Source organism: Exophiala dermatitidis (genome assembly GCF_000230625.1).
Source record: "Exophiala dermatitidis NIH/UT8656 unplaced genomic scaffold supercont1.4, whole genome shotgun sequence".
Classification (NCBI taxonomy): domain Eukaryota; kingdom Fungi; phylum Ascomycota; class Eurotiomycetes; order Chaetothyriales; family Herpotrichiellaceae; genus Exophiala; species Exophiala dermatitidis.
This window is the reverse complement of record NW_008751649.1, coordinates 2320920-2337975: the sequence shown is the minus strand read 5'-3', so window position 1 is coordinate 2337975 and position 17056 is coordinate 2320920. Positions and strand designations below refer to the sequence as shown.

Sequence of the window (17056 nt, the reverse complement as noted above, 5' to 3'; positions counted from 1 at the left end):
GTCGTCCACTTATTTCTTCTTTCACCGTTTGTCCGAGCGTAGAAAGCTAACTGAATTGCATGGAATGTATTTCGCCAGGGACTAGAATAGTTAGCACTAGGTGAGGATATTTCGCTAATACCCTCACAGAAAAATGTTGTGGAATTCGCTCGAAAGTTGGAAAACAAGATTTGTGGAGCCTTCACTACCTTGCTTGTTCCAAAGACAAAGCGACAAACATTGGAGAAACTGGCACAAAGATACCATGGCGATAATAAGAGCATTGATGTGTCACAACCTGAGGAAGCCACTATCGCAAAGGATAAATGAGAAGGTCATGAAAGGAGAGTAACCGTCCGCACCTGCAGTTCTAGATCGAGGGAGATCAAGTTCTGCCCCATAAACGGACTTACTTGTGATGGAGATGGGGGCAATTTGAAGTTACTAAGGTTTTCTTCATGATAGTCATGACTACTGACGTCCCAAAAATGAGGTGTGACATCGATGACCAAAGTTGTTCAGATCATAGTTGCTTGACACCGTTCCGTTATGCGAAATATGCGACTAGTTTTGTGTCATCGACCGTGCAGGCCTGGATTGTACGGTTGCATCTGTCTCAATTCATTATGTTTCGAGGTTCATCGACTAAACAGTAGAAGCTCACAACAAAATGTCACACCAGCATTTCACCTCCGTTCCTTCTTCTCTCCTTCAGCACAAGCCACTCATTCGCACCTTAATGCAACAAAGACCAGCCTACGAGAGCGAACCAAGATGCCAAATCAACTCTATTTGCTGGCCCAGGTCTGAGCATCGTACTCGTCCATCATCCGGGTGTATTCGTCTCCTGCGCGAGCCCAGCCGCCGACACCATCACGCAATATAAAGCTCCGGACACCAACCACCTGGCGGTCCTTGATCAAATCGTCGAACCACCCAGCAGCCCTACTGCCGCGATGCTGGGACGAGCCTAGATAATACGAATTAGTCACCAGATCATCTAGAAGCTAGCAGGATACTGCTCACCGCAATAGAAAATCACCGATTTAATACCGGCATGCTGGCATATGTTCAGCAGAGTTGGGAGCGAATAATAGAGACTCTGGGCAGGTAGATTTAGTGATCCCTTGATTGTCCCACCCTTTGACCCGTCAGAGTAGACTCGGCGTACTCGGAATGGAATGTGCTCTTACCTGATAGTCTACTTTTCGGAGATCTACCAACAGAAAGTCCACGCCGGGCTTTTGGTCTTTCTGTAGGCGCTCGAGCAAATCTTCTCGTGTGATAGCATCGGGTGATTGGTTGCGAGGATTAGGGTAGGCTTCGTGCCATTCCTTGTTAGCTGCCATCTTGCAAGTTTGTGCTGAAGATTCGTTGAAGCGTCGATATTTATCAATGTTGACTGTTATAGATGGTAGTTGAAAACGCTGAGCTATGAGCAATCGTGACGTCGTGCAGGTCACACGGCTTCTGCTGATTCGCGTAAGCATTAGAACAACGTGCAAGAATCATTTGCTAGGACAACCGTGAACTAGGTCGCTTTATATACTGGCATACATGGAGAACGAAAAAGTTAAAATTTTTGAAAGGGGGATGGGTCTTTGCTGGCTTTGACCAATCACAATTCAGCCATGATAAAGGCTTAACCGTATCCGAGGGCAAGCTCGTAAAGCTTCACTGGCCTAGACCAAAAGACGATTATTCTGACGGAGTGCCACACCTGGACGATATAGATCAAACGTCCTAATGAAATCCAACAAAGCAAACAATAATGATGTCTCAACCCGAAAACCTTCGCGACCGTCTGGCCTCCTCTCTTTTTCTCGACGTTCCTCTTCGGAGCCCCGAGGGGCGGGCGACTCTCCAAGATATGATTACGCTATATTAAGAGAACCCTAAGGTGGTCTACCGTCCGAGTCTACGTCTAGAGAATAGCCGTTACCCCGTATCGGCGTGCGCGGTAGAGATGGGAAGGTGAGTAGCTCCTTTAAACTCCCCCTAGTATTTCTTCGATTTCCGTTTAGCGAACGTCGCGTCGCTAACAATGTTGACTTCGATAGTATCCGCCTCGTAGCTCGATAGGATTACATTTACCGATACTATAAAGCTAGTCTCGCGGCGAAATACGGCTTTACCGAGCTATACTTCTACTATAATCGGTAGATTACTAGGAAGTAGGGCTAGCGTAAGCACTACCGGCGCTACCTAAACGATCTCGAGTTACTCCCTAACTAGTGGAATCCCCTAACCTTCCGCTAGACCTTGGCCGCGGCTAGCTATTGCCTCTTCTGCTTATTTAACCTACTTAATCCGCTCCTCCCTCCCGAAGAGCGGTTCCGTTAGTACCCTAAAAAGCTACCCTAGTAGCAGCACCTAGACAGGTATTTTGAAGGGCTCGAGGGGAAAGACGGGCTCGGGAAGGAGGACGGGTCAAATAAGATCAAGGCGATATTGTATCCTAACCCGCGATACGGTCTCTCCTTCAACGCTATCGTAGATCTCCAATATTACGCCCAGGACACCCACTACTACAAGCGGACCAAGGTTAGCGCAAGCAAGCGACATTACCGTACAAGTCGATCGCATTTGAAACACGAAGATAGCTCCATCGCCTTCCCTGCCCTCCCAAAGACAGACTGCTACGACACTCTGCCTTCCTCGGTCGACTGGTGGCCGAGAGAGGCAGCGGCTCCCGTCGACCTACCGCGATCCAGCGACAGCCCACACTTAGACATATCGATTAACCCACGCCTTTCCGATCTGGGGCTGACGAATTTCGCCTCGGCGATAGGCCTAGGAGATTCCTACCCCTCCCCCGAACGCACGCAGAGTTCGAGCGGGACCAGCCCGTCGAAAGCGGAGCGTCGCGGGCCAGACGCGGTGGAGGCGGCGTAGCCCGTTAAGTAGGAGATCCTACCGAGCTGGCCGGCTACGGATACGACGGTCTTAACCTCTCCGTCGGCGGGTTCCCGATAAAGGACTCGTACTACGGTTAGTCCGATAGCGGACGTTGCTATAATGTAAATACCCCTAGAGACCCGCTCCGTAATAAGCTAGTAGCTAGACCGTAGGGCTAGAAATCTTCCGCCCATCGGAGTAAACAGAGAAGACGACCGGATAATAGGGATGCTCTGGCGTTCACCGGCAATGGCGATAAATCTGCCGACCTCGATTCTGATTTATTCCCATCCCGTTGCACAACCCCCCGTGACGCGATCGGCTCCCTCGAGCCAGGAGATGTCGATGTCGACGCCGTTTTCAATTAGTATTTATGCTCGACTTCACCCTCGCCCCCGCCCACTTCTTCACCGGACGACATAACCAGCGAATTAAGCGGAGCAACGTTATACGATACCGAACGTAATCCGTCCCGTAGTTACTTGGAGTTATATACGAAGACATCGAAGAGCTCGGCTCCGGAAATGTCGCTAGAGAGTAAGATAGCTCGAGGTCGAGACGACCCTTGCCACTCGGCGAATCGGACATACATCCATCTGCGAGTCGGCCAGCCTAAAATTACGCTTCGCCTTCGACTCCAGGGTAGATGCTAACCTAGAAAGAAGAAGGGTAAGGGACGATCAGGGAAAGGGGGGCAATCCAGGAACTGAGAGAGAAGGGGAGAAAAGGAAGGGGAGGCAGACGCGTCAGATCTGCCGGTAAGAGTGAAGTTCATGGCGAGTAAGATCATCCGCTGTCGGTGTGGTATGGGACCAAACTAGGACGCTGATCATGTCATGAATGGCGGATTTCGGAAGGTCTGCTGTGGCACTACCGCATACAGTGGTTCCCGAAACCGCCCTCCCTTTTGCTAACACATTGCAACTCTCTCCCCCCCAAAAGCTGAGGATAGAGCTGGGTTACGCTTTCCCAATCTGACATAGTTCGACTACCTAACTACGAATCATCAACGAGTGGATTTTACTATGGTATTTCCAATACCGTACGGTCCTGGTAATAAATTAATAGCATAAGGTGTAGGTTTCGCAGCACTAAAGCGCAAAACCCTTTAGTCACCAATGAGTGACCTTGAACGAGTTTTGCCGCGGCGTTGAGATCTCTGAGTGTCATCTGTTCGAGTTTGATTATGAGGACGGGTATCCCCTTGGTTGGGTTTAGACCAGCCTTGCAGGCAGGACAGACAACGGGTTAGGCGAGTTTGAATACGTGCTGGTATGATATCTTGGTGGTTGGTCTCGCTATCATTTGACCATGATGCTTATGTCAGAGAGCGCTCGAGATTGAGGAAGACCAGAGGATGGCTCATGAGTTGCAATTATCAAATCCTTCCACAGCTTCCTGTGGGATTCGCTTGCTTCGTCGCCTCTCAATCGTAGGAGGACGATATGACTTTATGCAGACACATTCACAAGCATCAACCGAAATTCTCTATCTCAATACTCTCGCTTGAACCACCTTAGATGCAGCGCAATCAGGATGACAGGCACAACGCTGACAATCTCGCCCAATCCAGCATACTGTGGCGGAATCCGCGCGTTGACGAAGGCACCCGCGGCCAACAATATAGCGAACAAATTGTAGACAAATGACCAGGCGAAATTGAAGAAGATACGATGTAACGCCGCTTTCGACAGATCCAGTAGCACCAAAATCCCACCCAGGGATGGGCGCACAAGGACGACGTCGGCAGCAGTCTGCGCCACGTCGCTGCCACTGTTCATGTGCACGCCGATGTCAGCTTGAGCGAGCGCCACCGCGTCGTTAGTCCCGTCGCCGCAGAAGATCACAACTTTCTTCTCATGCGCCATCAGGTTCTTAAGATACACCTGCTTATCGCCAGGCGTGCATCTAGATCTCGCATGGCTAGCCGGGATTCCCAGCTTAGCGGCAACAGCTTCGACGGCACCAGTATCATCACCGCTGACTATAGAGATAGCGATGTTGCGCTTTTGAAGCTCAGTAACGACGGAATGGGAGTCTGGGCGGAGGCAGTCGGAGAGGCCGAAGACAGCGATGAGTTGGTCGTTTATTGCTACGCCGAAGACTGTGAGACCTTTGGCAAGGAGATCTTGGACCTCTGGGAGAGTCTCGGCTGAGAGCCAGCGGGTATTGCCGCAGCGAACGTTCGCGCCGTCAAAAGTGCCTTCCACGCCTTTACCGGTGACTGATTTGGAGTCCCCAATCTTAGCAGCATCAACACCCTTTTCTTTGAGATAAGTTGATATTGCGGCGGAGACGGGGTGTTTGCTGTCGCAGGTCAAGCCGAGAGTGATGGATTCAACGAGGTCGTCCTTGTTGGAAAGATAGACTGCTTCTGCGACAGACAGTTCACCTTGAGTAAGGGTGCCGGTCTTATCGAAGACGACGTGGGAGACATTGCGGGCAGTCTCGATGGCCATTGCTGACTTGAAGACAACACCATGCTTTGCTGCGACGCCTCCAGCTATGACAACGACCATGGGAACGGCAAGGCCGATTGCGCAAGGACAGGAGACGATGAGGACCGAGATCGCGTATGTGATGGCGTTCACCACTGCACGGCCGCTATTTTGATGTCGGACAGAGATGCCAATGGCAACCCAGATCGCGAAGGTTACGATTGTGAGGATCAGGATGACTGGAACAAAGTAGCTGGCGACAATGTCCACAAGTTCTTGGGTCTTCGGTTTGGAGAACTTGGCTTCGTCTACCATGGCCGCAATCGTGCTAATCGTGTTGTTGCCAGGGAGATGTGTCAGCCGGACAACGAGGACACCTGAGCCGTTGAGCGAGCCTGCGATGACGGCAGAGCCTGGGTGTTTTTCGACAGGCAGGGACTCGCCGGTCACCATAGACTCGTCGACCTCCGTCATGCCAGAGACAATCATACCGTCAGTTGTGATACGAGAGTCGGGCGTGACTTTGAACAAGTCGCCATACTGCAGAAGACGAGCATCGATCTCTCGATCGCCACGGCCGTCTGCGTCGCACAGCACGGCAGTTGCTGCCTGGAGAGACCTAATGGAGACCGACTCCACTGCCCTCTGTCTTGCAAACGCGCTGACCCAACGTCCAAGCATGATCAAGGTGACGAGCAAGGTGCTGGTTTCGAAGAACTCCCCGGTCGGCAGCGGACGACCAGCCACCTGATAGGCAAACGAGACGACGGAGAAAATATACGCAGTTGAAGTGCTGAGGACGATGAGCAAGTCCATCTCAATAACATGAGTGAAGATGAGAGCTCTCAACGCGCTGGGGTAGAATGGCCCCGCGATGGCAACCTGCACAATGGTGGCCAGAACCAGTGAGGCGCTGCCGTAGACGATGGGTCGGGGAGGGAGGGAAGCCCAGGCCAGCACAAGGACAGGAATGGTGAGAATGGAGGAGAGCAGAGTAATCCAAGCAGTATGTCGAACGTGTCTTTTTCCGCTCTCAAGTTCCGAGGACCCTCGAGGATCGGCGAGTGTCAAAGGCTTGTTGAAACTCTTCTCGAGAAGTGTTCTTACTCCAATGATTTTGGCGTCGTATTTAATGCGTACGATGCGCTTGTCGGCAGCGATCATTTGAGTGACCCCGTCTGGATATTTGCGTTCAACAAAGGCCTTTGCATCATCGACAACAACGTCAACTTCTTGTCCTTCGTTGTTGAGTCGTTGACAGGCGAAGCCAGTGTTCTTTTCGACAGCCTTGATTACCTCGGCGACCGGACCGGCCTTTTCGTCAAGGTCGAACTCGGCTTGTGACAGCACCAGACTGGTACGAAGATTGCAAACTCCAGGAATATCGTGTAGAGATCTGAAAAGTTTAGTCTCACAGCCAACGCATGTAAGTCCCTGTACGTCCAGGACAACGTGCTCAACCGCCAAAGAGCCCTTCTCAATGTCGATATGATCTGTCACCTTTTCATCGTGTTTGGCAAATGAAGAAATCTCATCTCTGGAGCCGGAGCCAGAGCCAGAGCCAACACAACAGGCATCCTTTGAACATCCATCCTGGTTGGAACTGCCAGAACCGGGGCAAGAAGCGTTAGTTGCTTTCATGCCAGTAATCCCTTTGTCGGCTCCAGTCCAGCAAGACTCAGGAGCGGATGGTACAATCTTAGACGTTTCGTCGCCGCAGCAACCGTCTTCCTTCGCAGTGGAACATCCAATTTTCTCTGAACCGCAGCATTTGTCTCTTGTAACCCCAGAATGATTGTCTTCCTCGGTAACCAAGCAGCAACTTCTGTTTTGCTTCGCAGCGGAGGGGACCTTGAGCCCGCGGCAGTTGATGTCCTCAGAGGCACCGCAGTTATCCCTTGTCGCAACGTAACAGCTAGACTTTTTCTCGGTATCGCCACACTTATCGTCGTTTGTCCCAATGCGGCTGCATTTCTGCTCGGCACCGCCACAATCAGCTTTGCTTGCACCGGAGTAGGCACCATGTCCCTTCGTGCTACAAGAATTGCCCTGCTCCTCAACACCGTAGCTATCATCTTTCTTCACAGTTGAACATCCCAATGTCTTCTCGGAACCACAGCGTTCGCCTTTCTTTGAAGAGCTCTCGACATTATCGCCTCCACAGGATCCCTTCTTGATACAATCGCTCCCATTCACAGTCGTATTTAGAATCGACGACGAGCTCGTCTTCCTGGCAACAGCCGTTGTGCTCCAAGTCTGCACGGGCCTACCCACTTTGCAACACGGTTCGAGGTTGCGCGTTATAAGCGCTTTGCAAATGCAACCCACTTGCTTGAGGGTGGTAGCGAATTGTTCACGGGCGCTGCGGGAATGGGTGCCACATGCCCCTTGCTTGCGCTTGCGAGTTTGAGGGGAAAGGACGGAGGACTCGGGCTCGTCGGGAGATGTTACTACTTAACGAATTAGCACTACTCAATTAAAGCATCGCAAGGGGTTAAATACTTTTGTCACGGCTAGAGCTTTTTGTCTCAACTGCGCCGCATTCCAAGGTACATTGCCGACGTGCCACGGTCTCGAGGCAACTCTCTGTAATTGAAGATTCATTCAATACAAGGTTCATTCTAGGTTGGAGGCAGAACTTACCATCGCAACAAGGCCCAGCATCTGGGCGGTGCTCCCAAGTGACCCCATCAGGGTGGCAGGCAATGCACGGGGCGAGAGAGGTTCGAGAGGATTCCATAAAGTCGAGATGACCGAATAACGAAGGTCGAATGAGTTGTCGACGCGAGAGGCAATAAGAAACGGCGGGCAGCGGAGTCAGAAAGTGGCTTTTGGATAAAAGTGAAGCAGTGCTGCCCGTTGCTTGCTGGGATTTTCAACCCCTCTCAGGCGGAGTCCGAGCGATGAAATGGATCAGTCAGCCCAGCAGTCTGTCATTGAGAATGTAGCCTTCGTTAGTCCGTCTGCGAGTGGCATTAGCTTCTTCAGAGCTTGCACGAGTTCCAGGGAAGGAACCGATTTTGGGGAACCTTGGACCCAGCAAAAAGCAAACGGAGCCAACTCGCCAAGACTTCGTAAGATGGCTTGGACGTGCACAAGTGGACAGCTGGTGTTTGCCTGTGTCTGGGGCGGCAAGAGCGTAAAGCCACGCTGCAGCTAGTGGAGGACTTCTGTGGTGATCGCATTCCTTGTCCTTTACACGCCACCGTACTAGGGGGTGTCGGCTGTTCTTCAATATGTGCGGAAGTACCCAACAGGGGTACTCTGGTGCACGAGACGCATTGCAGACACTGACTATTTTGCAAGTTAAAATTACTTTTTTGAGTAGGGTTGAGTAGGGTTGAGCGGTTCGAGCAAGTTTGAGTTGAGCGGGGTTGAGCGGGGTTGAGCAGCGTTGAGCAGCGTTGAGCAAGTTTGAGCACATAAACATCAAAGCAGCCACCTCCGTACACCGGCCAAAATCCGCCCAGTCACGTAATGTAGGGTGGCGCAGACTTAGCAAACCTAGGTAAGATCAATCGTACCTGTTTCTAATATGCGTCTGCAGCGGTTATTGTTGATTCATTGCCCTCTGGGACAACTCAGTGCAGTGATCACTAACCGTTCACCATCTAGCAACCAGCATCTAGTTGCCAGCAAAACATTTCGAGCATCGATCAAGTCATTGATGATTGTTTCAGACGAATGGCACTCCATCCACTTCACCCGCCGCCCGCGGGCCATGTCACGACGACTGTTCTGATAAACAACGTCCACTGTGCCTCCTGCCTCACCTACATCCAGGAAGTCCTCAGTACATTACAGCCAGCGCCGTTAACGATTACCGCGAACTATATATCACACGAGGTGACGATAGTCCACTTTCCAGACCACTCTGCAACTGACATAGCTCGAGCTTTATCAGACGCAGCATTCGAAGTGCAGAGTGTGCAGACCGAAGATGAATCTGGCAATGTTATCTACGAGCAAGATTTAGTCCAGACCCATCAAGAATGGTTGGAGCAGGCTGCTCAGATGCTGAGCGAACAAGCATCAACTCTGTCGCGGCACCAGACGGCAGGACATCATGAATCACGAGACGATGCCGGCTACCAATTTGATGAGAAGCATTTAGACCACTGTGTTCTTTGTCAAAAGGCGAACGAAAAAGCCGAGACATCTCAGGATGTTATCGTGACCATCCCTGAGGCGCAAAAGTTTACAGCCACTCTCAGTATCACTGGGATGACTTGCGCGGCATGCATCCTCTCCATTAATGAAGGGGTGCAGGGACTCCAATTCTTGACGGATGTCAGCGTCAGTTTACTTACCAATAGCGCCACTGTCGCCTTTACCGGCCCGAAGGACAACATCGATCAGATTGTGGAGAGAATTGAAGACAGAGGATACGACTGCCACATCGAGAGCATCGTTGAAGTTGGACAACCACAGCAAACAAAAGAGCTAGTGGAAAGGACAATCATGATTAGAATAGCAGGCATGTTCTGCGATCAATGCCCACGACGGGTTATTGAAGCTTTATCATCACCGTTTCAGGGACGACTTGCTATTGACAAACCGCCGTCGTACGATGACCCCATCATCATCATGACATATCGTCCCCAACCCGGCATCATTACTATCAGAAGTATCCTTGCTACTATACATGGCGTCAGCGACCAACTCAGAGCCACAATATACCATCCTCCAACGATCGAAGAGCGCTCTCGAACTATGCAGCTCCGCGAACGGCGTCGTCTACTCCTGCGGCTTCTCCTTAGCTTCATCGTCGCCATTCCAACCTTCCTTATCAGTGTGGTCTGGATGAGCCTTGTTCCCTCGACCAACCGCGTACGAATATTCTTCCAACAAAATATGTGGATTGGTGCCGACACTCGCGCCGAGTGGGCGCTTTTCTTCCTTGCGACGCCTGTGATGTTCCTCGCTGCCGACGTCTTCCACACCAGGGCAATCAAGGAGATCCGAGCACTGTGGAGCCGGAATAGCAACGTCCCCGTTCTTCGAAGATTTTACCGTTTCGGAAGCATGAACCTGCTCATGTCCGCTGGAACGTCGGTGGCGTACTTCCCTTCGATCGCCGTACTTGCTCTAGAAGCGCAAAAAACTGGGCAACACAACAGGCGACTGTCGACATACTTCGACACGGTTGTGTTCTTGACGATGTTCATTCTCGCTGGACGCTACTTAGAAGCGTACAGTAAATCTAAGGCCGGTGATGCTGTCACAATGCTCGGAAAGCTTCGGCCAACCGAAGCTCTGCTCGTGAGATCCAATCCGGAATCGGAAGATAGTGAGTTATCTCTTCCGATAACTAATGGCGAGAGAATCAATGTCGATGTTCTTGAAGTCGGAGACGTTGTCCGAGTACTTCATGGCGTATCTCCACCAGCCGATGGCACGATCATCCTAGGCGATTCCACCTTCGATGAGAGTTCTTTAACCGGAGAGTCTCGGCCTATTACCAAGAACACGGGCGATCAAGTCTTTGCTGGAACAATCAACACCGGTAAACCGATTAATGTCCGAGTCACTGAAGTCTCAGGCGCATCTATGCTTGACCAAATCGTCAAAGTCGTTCGGGAAGGTCAGGCAAAAAGAGCGCCGGTGGAGAGAGTGGCTGATATCTTGACGGGATACTTCGTTCCCGTTATTACCCTCATTGCCGTATCAACATTTGTTGTCTGGTTTGGACTAGGCCAGGGAGGGGCACTCCCGGAGAACTGGCTTGATGTCGACACAGGTGGCTGGGCATTCTGGGCATTACAGTTTGCCATTGCAGTCTTTGTCGGCGCGTGCCCCTGCGGCATTGCCCTTGCGGCGCCAACAGCTTTATTCGTGGGTTCTGGACTGGCCGCGCAACACGGAATACTGGTTAAAGGTGGCGGAGAAGCGTTTCAAGAAGCTTCCGATCTGGACGTGGTTGTCTTTGACAAAACCGGCACGCTCACCGAGGGCGGAAACCCGACTGTGACAAACCATGATATCATTGCTTCTGGTGAGGAGGAGACGAAGGCCATCTGGGCAATCGCACAAGCACTGGAGGAGTCTTCAAGTCACCCCATAGCAAAAGCAATTGCTGCGCTCTGCGGAGGACAAAGCCGCACTACCATCGCCGACTCTGCCATTGAAGAACTGCCTGGTCGCGGTCTCAAAGGCACATTTACCATCCATACATCAGCCAATGACACCCGGTACGAGGCTGCCATCGGCAGTGAAACTTTCGTCTCCTCCCTTGGCACTCCTATAACTACAGACCAGTCCAACATTATGGCGACATGGAAATCCGCTGGGAAAAGCGTCGCGCTTCTGGCTGTGCGTCCATTGTCCCTCTCAGACAGGGACGAAACCACTTTTAAACTTGTTGCACAGTTTGCAACCACAGATTCTCTCCGTCCTGAAGCTGTTTCCGTCCTTTCTGCCCTACGTGAGCAAGGGTTAAGCATCTGGATGATCTCAGGCGACAATGCCATGACCGCTATTGCAGTTGGGCATCAGCTAGGTATCCCGGCGACCAATATCATTGCCGGTGTTCTCCCTTCGGAAAAGGCGGAGCGGATCCGTTGGCTACAAAATTCCGCCCCTAAACGCAACGGCAAGGCGGGAAGAGCAATGGTGGCTATGGTTGGGGATGGCATCAATGACTCTCCAGCACTCACTGCCGCGGACGCCGGAATTGCCGTCGGCTCTGGCTCAGATGTTGCTATATCAAGTGCCAAATTCGTGCTAGTGTCCTCAAACCTGCACTCCTTGTTGACTCTTATCACACTCTCCCGCACGGTTTTCCGGAGAGTCAAGTTCAACTTTGCGTGGGCATTGGTGTACAACGTGGCCTTGGTGCCAATTGCGGCAGGAGTGATTTATCCGGCACCCGGACACCCGAAGTTGAACCCTGTGTGGGCGAGTCTGGCCATGGCGTTGAGCTCGCTGAGCGTCGTATCCTCGAGTCTAGTTATGAGGACAGGAATTCCTATCATTGGGTTTAGAGCATCCAGGAAGACATAGTGGAGATAGAGTCCAGCAGGACTTTCAAATCCAGTCAGGGAGATCGCAGCTGGAGAAGACTTGTGATATTTACCTCAGGATGATTATTATCGCTTGTAGAGGGTATATAAACGAGAGGAGAATATATCTAGCACAAGGGCTGCAGTAACCCATGACATCTTAAACGGCCGAAGGCATTCAGCCAAAGTGATATTTAGATAGCTAGATGTGAGGCGTTGCCTCGAGCGTAACCTAAGACGAAAGGAGACATCTGTTGAGACAAACATCACCCAGAGGCCGGAAATCCAGCTACAAAACGTTGTTCGGGGTATTCTGTCATGCTACGTGCCAGAGGTGTGGTAATTTTAGGCAAAAACAGCATGAATGGCATTTCCAGTGTCCTGTTAATATGTACATGGATATATTTCGATTAATAGATTTCACCCTGATTGCGGACTGGGAGATGTGTGGAATAAAAGTATGTCCATGCCCAGGGCATTTCCGGGAATGCACGTTACAAGGTCGCTTTTTATTACCAGGACCGTACGGTATTGGAAATACCATAGTAAAATCCACTCGTTGATGATTCGTAGTTAGGTAGTCGAACTATGTCAGATTGGGAAAGCGTGACCCAGCTCTATCCTCAGCTTTTGGGGGGGAGAGAGTTGCAATGTGTTAGCAAAAGGGAGGGCGGTTTCGGGAACCACTGTACAGTATATGCGACCCCACTACGATTTTGCTTTGGAGAGCCCCCGTTATGGAAGCCATCCTCTTTCATATCAACCTGCCGGCCCAAGTTCGGAGGGGCCGCTTTGGGACTTCAAGTGTTGGCTTGAGCTGGGGGGCCGAAATGGGTAGATATCTACAAGGGAACCCGAAAAGATCCTATCTTTATCCTGAAGTGGTGTTAATATTTACTGCTCGCAGAGCTGGCTTCTAATTCTCTGTCATGCTGTGGACCGTCCGGAATCCACACATGAGGAAAGAAATCTCTTCAACGGGCAGGAAGACATAAACAGGGATTGTGTTCCACGAATGGCAAATCGTCCGTCCAAGAACCAAAAGCGAACCCAGTGGAATCGGAAATGTCGAGAAAAGTTAGCGGCAAACATTCGTAAGATCCACTGACGTCTGGTCGATGCCTCTGATAACGCCTCTGTAGACAGCAGGCTTGGAATTACGGTCGAACCCTCCCAGGTACGGCTCAAAACAAACGACGACGATCCATATACATGGGAAAAAACCGAAGCGATAAGTCACCTCTTTACACAGAACCTGAGTGAATTCTCTATTAAGTCTCTCCAAAAACTGTGTGAATGTATCGACGATAACTGTGTCGCCGCAACTTGGAAGCCTTCCGGCAAGGCGCCTCGGACGACCCTTCGAGGAAATATGCAGGTAGACAGACCTGTTGTGCATGTTTTTCACCCAGGCTATCAGGCTGACTGAATATGTGAAAGCAGGGCCATTTCGTGAAATCAGACGTGAGTTTCACGGCCAGGATTATCGAGCTCGAGAAGACCGAGGAGAGTTTAGCCTGCGAGCTGAACGAGTGGAAGGCACAAGCCAGCCTAGAGTCAGAAGGGAGACAGAAGGCAGAAGAGGAGGCGACTCGAATGGAGATCGCCCTTCGAGAGGCCCGAGAGGATGGTCGAAAGCTCGAAGAGTATATCCAGAAATGGAAAACCGAGGCAAAGAAATCCAGTGACAATGCTGCTAAGTCTAGGGAAGTCATAGACGCAATCCTTGCATTGCTCAAGGACTTCGGTTCGAGCATTCAGGAGGAGTCCTTTGGCCTCAAACCGAGTCCTCGGACATAGGATTTCAGCAGCTTCAGATACTTTGCACTATTTCGAACCTGAAAACCTGTGGGTTGGGGAACCTCGTTGCGTTCTAAGTGATCATCTGCAACGCCCTCGTTGGCATCGTCCTCGGAGCGCACGCATCAAGTCGCAGTGATCACTCTCCCGCGAGCTCAGCGACTGGAAAAAGTGACCATTTTGGGCTCGCGGCTTGATTTGGCTCCCTTGATCTTCCACATACTCCCATTACTTAGGGCCGTTTTGGGACGCTGTCACCCTCAATGGCTTCGCTAGATCACCAAAGGTTGGTGGCTTGCTAGACACTCTAGCTCTGCTATTTTAAAGAGACACCGTACAGCACCGCATCTCGCTCAACTAGACTCGGCCTTTCCCAACAGGTTCTCAGGAAGCTCACAGCCTTCAACATGGCTAGCTTGAGACGACTCGTCCTTGCCGTGGCATTGTTCGGCATCTCTTCCGTTGCCTGCCTCGGGACCGCTGCTATCGAGAATCGGTGTGATGTCGAGGTCTATATCTGGAGTATTGCAAATGTCCCCAACGACACAATTAATTACCTGGAGCCAAATATCGGCAGCTACAACGAGACATATCGAGTTAACCCAAACGGTGGAGGCATCTCGTTGAAGATTGCCACGGTTCCCGACGATTCGTTCATCACGCAGTTCGAGTACACCTATCACCCTGACAATCCGATACTGGCGTATGACATCTCGAATATTAATGGGTATCCGTTCGAAAACTGGGGCCTCTACCTCTCACCGTCTTCCGGGGACTGCTCCAGCATCACCTGCGACCCGGGCGTCGCTCTTTGCCCAGATGTTTACAACCAGCCAAATGATGACTTTGCCGTCAAATCCTGTGACGTGTCGGCCAACTTGACTCTCACTTTGTGTCCTCCTCAAACCACGTCCTTAGAGACGGCCACGGTGACTGTGACGACGACTGACTCCGCGGGTGATGCCATCCTGACGACTCTGGCGACGACTATTACGTCGGTTGGACCCGTGACTACATCTCAAGGCGCACTACCCGAAACTGTTACCGTGGACACAGAAGGCTCTTCTACGACGACGACAACGACGACAGCCCTAGAGCCTGTTGTCGTGACTTTGATGACAACCGACACCGCCGGCGATCCTACTTTGACCACTCTGACGACGACCATTACGTCGGTTGGGCCGGTGGTCACCTCTCAAGATACAGAATCAGAAATCGTTACTACGGACCCGGCCACCGCGAGTATGGTCACTGTCAGTTCAGAAACCATTCTTAGAGCCTCGGAGACGACGGACGCTGCTGGTCAACTTTCGCTAACCACACTCACCACCGTAATTGCAGTTACTACTCTGGATTGATGGAAATCTGATAGATTATCGAAAAGCTATGACTTGTATCAGCGGAACACAGAGTGCGAATATAGGCACATTCACAAATGCCAAGGCAACTAGATCCCCCCGGGGGGGATGGGGGAGGGCGCTGCTCTGGGGTATGTTGCTGCTGCACGAGTACGAATTTCTACATATATGGAGTCTTTATGTATCGGTTTGAGATTGTCTTCGGGCAATTTTGTAGCCTTGTCAACTTCCAGCATAGCCTGTTAGAGTGCTGACGGCGAGATCCTAGACCCGTTGTCTACGAAGGCAGTTCTATTCGTATTGGCCAATAGGGCCACTATCGAAGGGCACGATGTCCTTAGAATTATCACAGTGAAAGGGAGCCAGGACGCAATATATTCACCAAATAGGTGGCGATTACACGAAGTCTAAGAGAGAAAAGCTTCGCCATCGATTGGCTGACGGAGAGTGTGGTGAATGCAGCACTACGCCTGCAAAGCGACGTCCTTATACGTTGCTCCAGAAACAATGCATCTACTCAAGGTGCGGCCATTGCAAAACCAGCTCGATCATTCATTTGTCAATTAGCTGAGACCCGTATCGCGTCGTAAGAAGTCAAGTTATGCGCATTCAACTGTCCAATAGTATGGCAAACATGTCCAACTATCATAGCCCTTCACGCGGTCGTAAATTACAGCAACCAGTCTGACATGTTAGGGCCTTCGAGAGTACGGAATAATCCAATCTTGCGCAATTCGATCCTTTTCAATCCGCAGCAACAAGGACAACATTTCCGTCGTCACCTTTTTGAATACGGTACGCAGCCCAACCAGGTCTAGGTAGGTCAATGCTGCTATCGTTTGTCAAAGCCTTCATAAAAACACCATGCGTGACCAAAGCCACATTTGGCCTCGAGGATTTTTCGCAAGATGCTACCAGCTTTTCCAACGTCTCTCGAAGTCTCATCGCTCGCATTTTGACGGCCTCGTCGTGGTCGGAATAGGAGCCCGTCTTTGACCTCCATGTTGCGTCCTCCGCATCTGACAGGGGCGAGAAGTCGATGTAAGGAAAAATTTGTTGCAGGGACTCTCGAGTTGAACAGGTATCGCAGGGAAGGGCGCTCCGCTCCTGCGCATCTGGGTCTACAATGAAGACCGCGCCTGCTTCGACCCCGTTCCCACTTGCTGGGTCAAAATAGCGCCGGTCGAGGACGTTGGGGAATACAGCAAACGCAGTCTGGATTGCGCGTTGCGACGGGGATGACAAGACAACGCCCACAGAATCTGGTTCCGGGAATGACGAGGCCAGTTGTCCTGCAGCCTTAGTCCCAGATTCCGTTAATGCAGGATCAAGCCGTTCAAAGTTTTTGTCAACGTTATGCTGGGACTCAGCATGTCGCAAGAGAAAGACTTTGCTACCGGACATAGCTGTGGTTTCCGAGCTGCCCTTGGTAACGCTCAGGTGTAGTATCACAAGATCACCGAATGCTCGAAGAATACTGACGCGTGCTGTGCTGATCTTGCTAGATAGCTATAGAACGATAAGGTCTGCGGCTAACGTTGAGCGTGCGCAAGTTTATTGCAGGCAGCAAAGAATCCCGGGA

At 51.2% G+C, this 17056-nt stretch overlaps 6 protein-coding genes across 7 annotated transcripts; 3 read left to right on the top strand and 3 right to left on the bottom strand.

Moving 5' to 3' along the window:
* Positions 1 to 246: 246 nt before the first annotated feature.
* On the bottom strand, positions 247 to 1732 carry HMPREF1120_05165 (arsenate reductase (Arc2)). The gene is made up of 3 exons (XM_009159329.1): positions 1173 to 1732; positions 1006 to 1120; positions 247 to 949 (listed from the first exon to the last, which is right to left on the bottom strand). Exons 1-3 carry the CDS (start codon positions 1467 to 1469, stop codon positions 768 to 770), a joined length of 594 nt encoding a protein of 197 aa, XP_009157577.1. The 5' UTR covers positions 1470 to 1732; the 3' UTR covers positions 247 to 767.
* Positions 1733 to 3782: 2050 nt separating this feature from the next.
* HMPREF1120_05164 lies at positions 3783 to 8702 on the bottom strand. Of its 2 annotated transcripts, none has more exons than XM_009159327.1 (3): positions 7959 to 8702; positions 7818 to 7901; positions 3783 to 7768 (listed from the first exon to the last, which is right to left on the bottom strand). In XM_009159327.1, the coding sequence occupies exons 1-3, from the start codon at positions 8053 to 8055 to the stop codon at positions 4371 to 4373; spliced, it is 3579 nt and encodes a 1192-aa protein (XP_009157575.1). In that variant the 5' UTR covers positions 8056 to 8702; the 3' UTR covers positions 3783 to 4370. The 2 variants fall into 2 exon arrangements, with proteins under 2 accessions (XP_009157575.1, XP_009157576.1); XM_009159328.1 differs by having other exon boundaries at positions 3783 to 7765.
* HMPREF1120_05163 (Cu2+-exporting ATPase) lies at positions 8411 to 12753 on the top strand. Its single transcript, XM_009159326.1, has one exon. The coding sequence runs from the start codon at positions 9000 to 9002 to the stop codon at positions 12315 to 12317; it is 3318 nt and encodes a 1105-aa protein (XP_009157574.1). The 5' UTR covers positions 8411 to 8999; the 3' UTR covers positions 12318 to 12753.
* A 935-nt stretch (positions 12754 to 13688) lies between these two features.
* HMPREF1120_05162 (uncharacterized protein) lies at positions 13689 to 14116 on the top strand (the record flags this gene model as incomplete). The annotated part of the gene is made up of 2 exons (XM_009159325.1): positions 13689 to 13694; positions 13760 to 14116. The coding sequence occupies 2 exons, from the start codon at positions 13689 to 13691 to the stop codon at positions 14114 to 14116; spliced, it is 363 nt and encodes a 120-aa protein (XP_009157573.1).
* A 407-nt stretch (positions 14117 to 14523) lies between these two features.
* On the top strand, positions 14524 to 15474 carry HMPREF1120_05161 (uncharacterized protein; the record flags this gene model as incomplete). Its single annotated transcript, XM_009159324.1, has 1 exon — positions 14524 to 15474. One exon carries the CDS (start codon positions 14524 to 14526, stop codon positions 15472 to 15474), a length of 951 nt encoding a protein of 316 aa, XP_009157572.1.
* A 358-nt stretch (positions 15475 to 15832) lies between these two features.
* Positions 15833 to 17046, bottom strand: HMPREF1120_05160 (uncharacterized protein). The gene has a single exon (XM_009159323.1). It carries the CDS (start codon positions 16876 to 16878, stop codon positions 16219 to 16221), a length of 660 nt encoding a protein of 219 aa, XP_009157571.1. The 5' UTR covers positions 16879 to 17046; the 3' UTR covers positions 15833 to 16218.
* Positions 17047 to 17056: the final 10 nt, after the last annotated feature.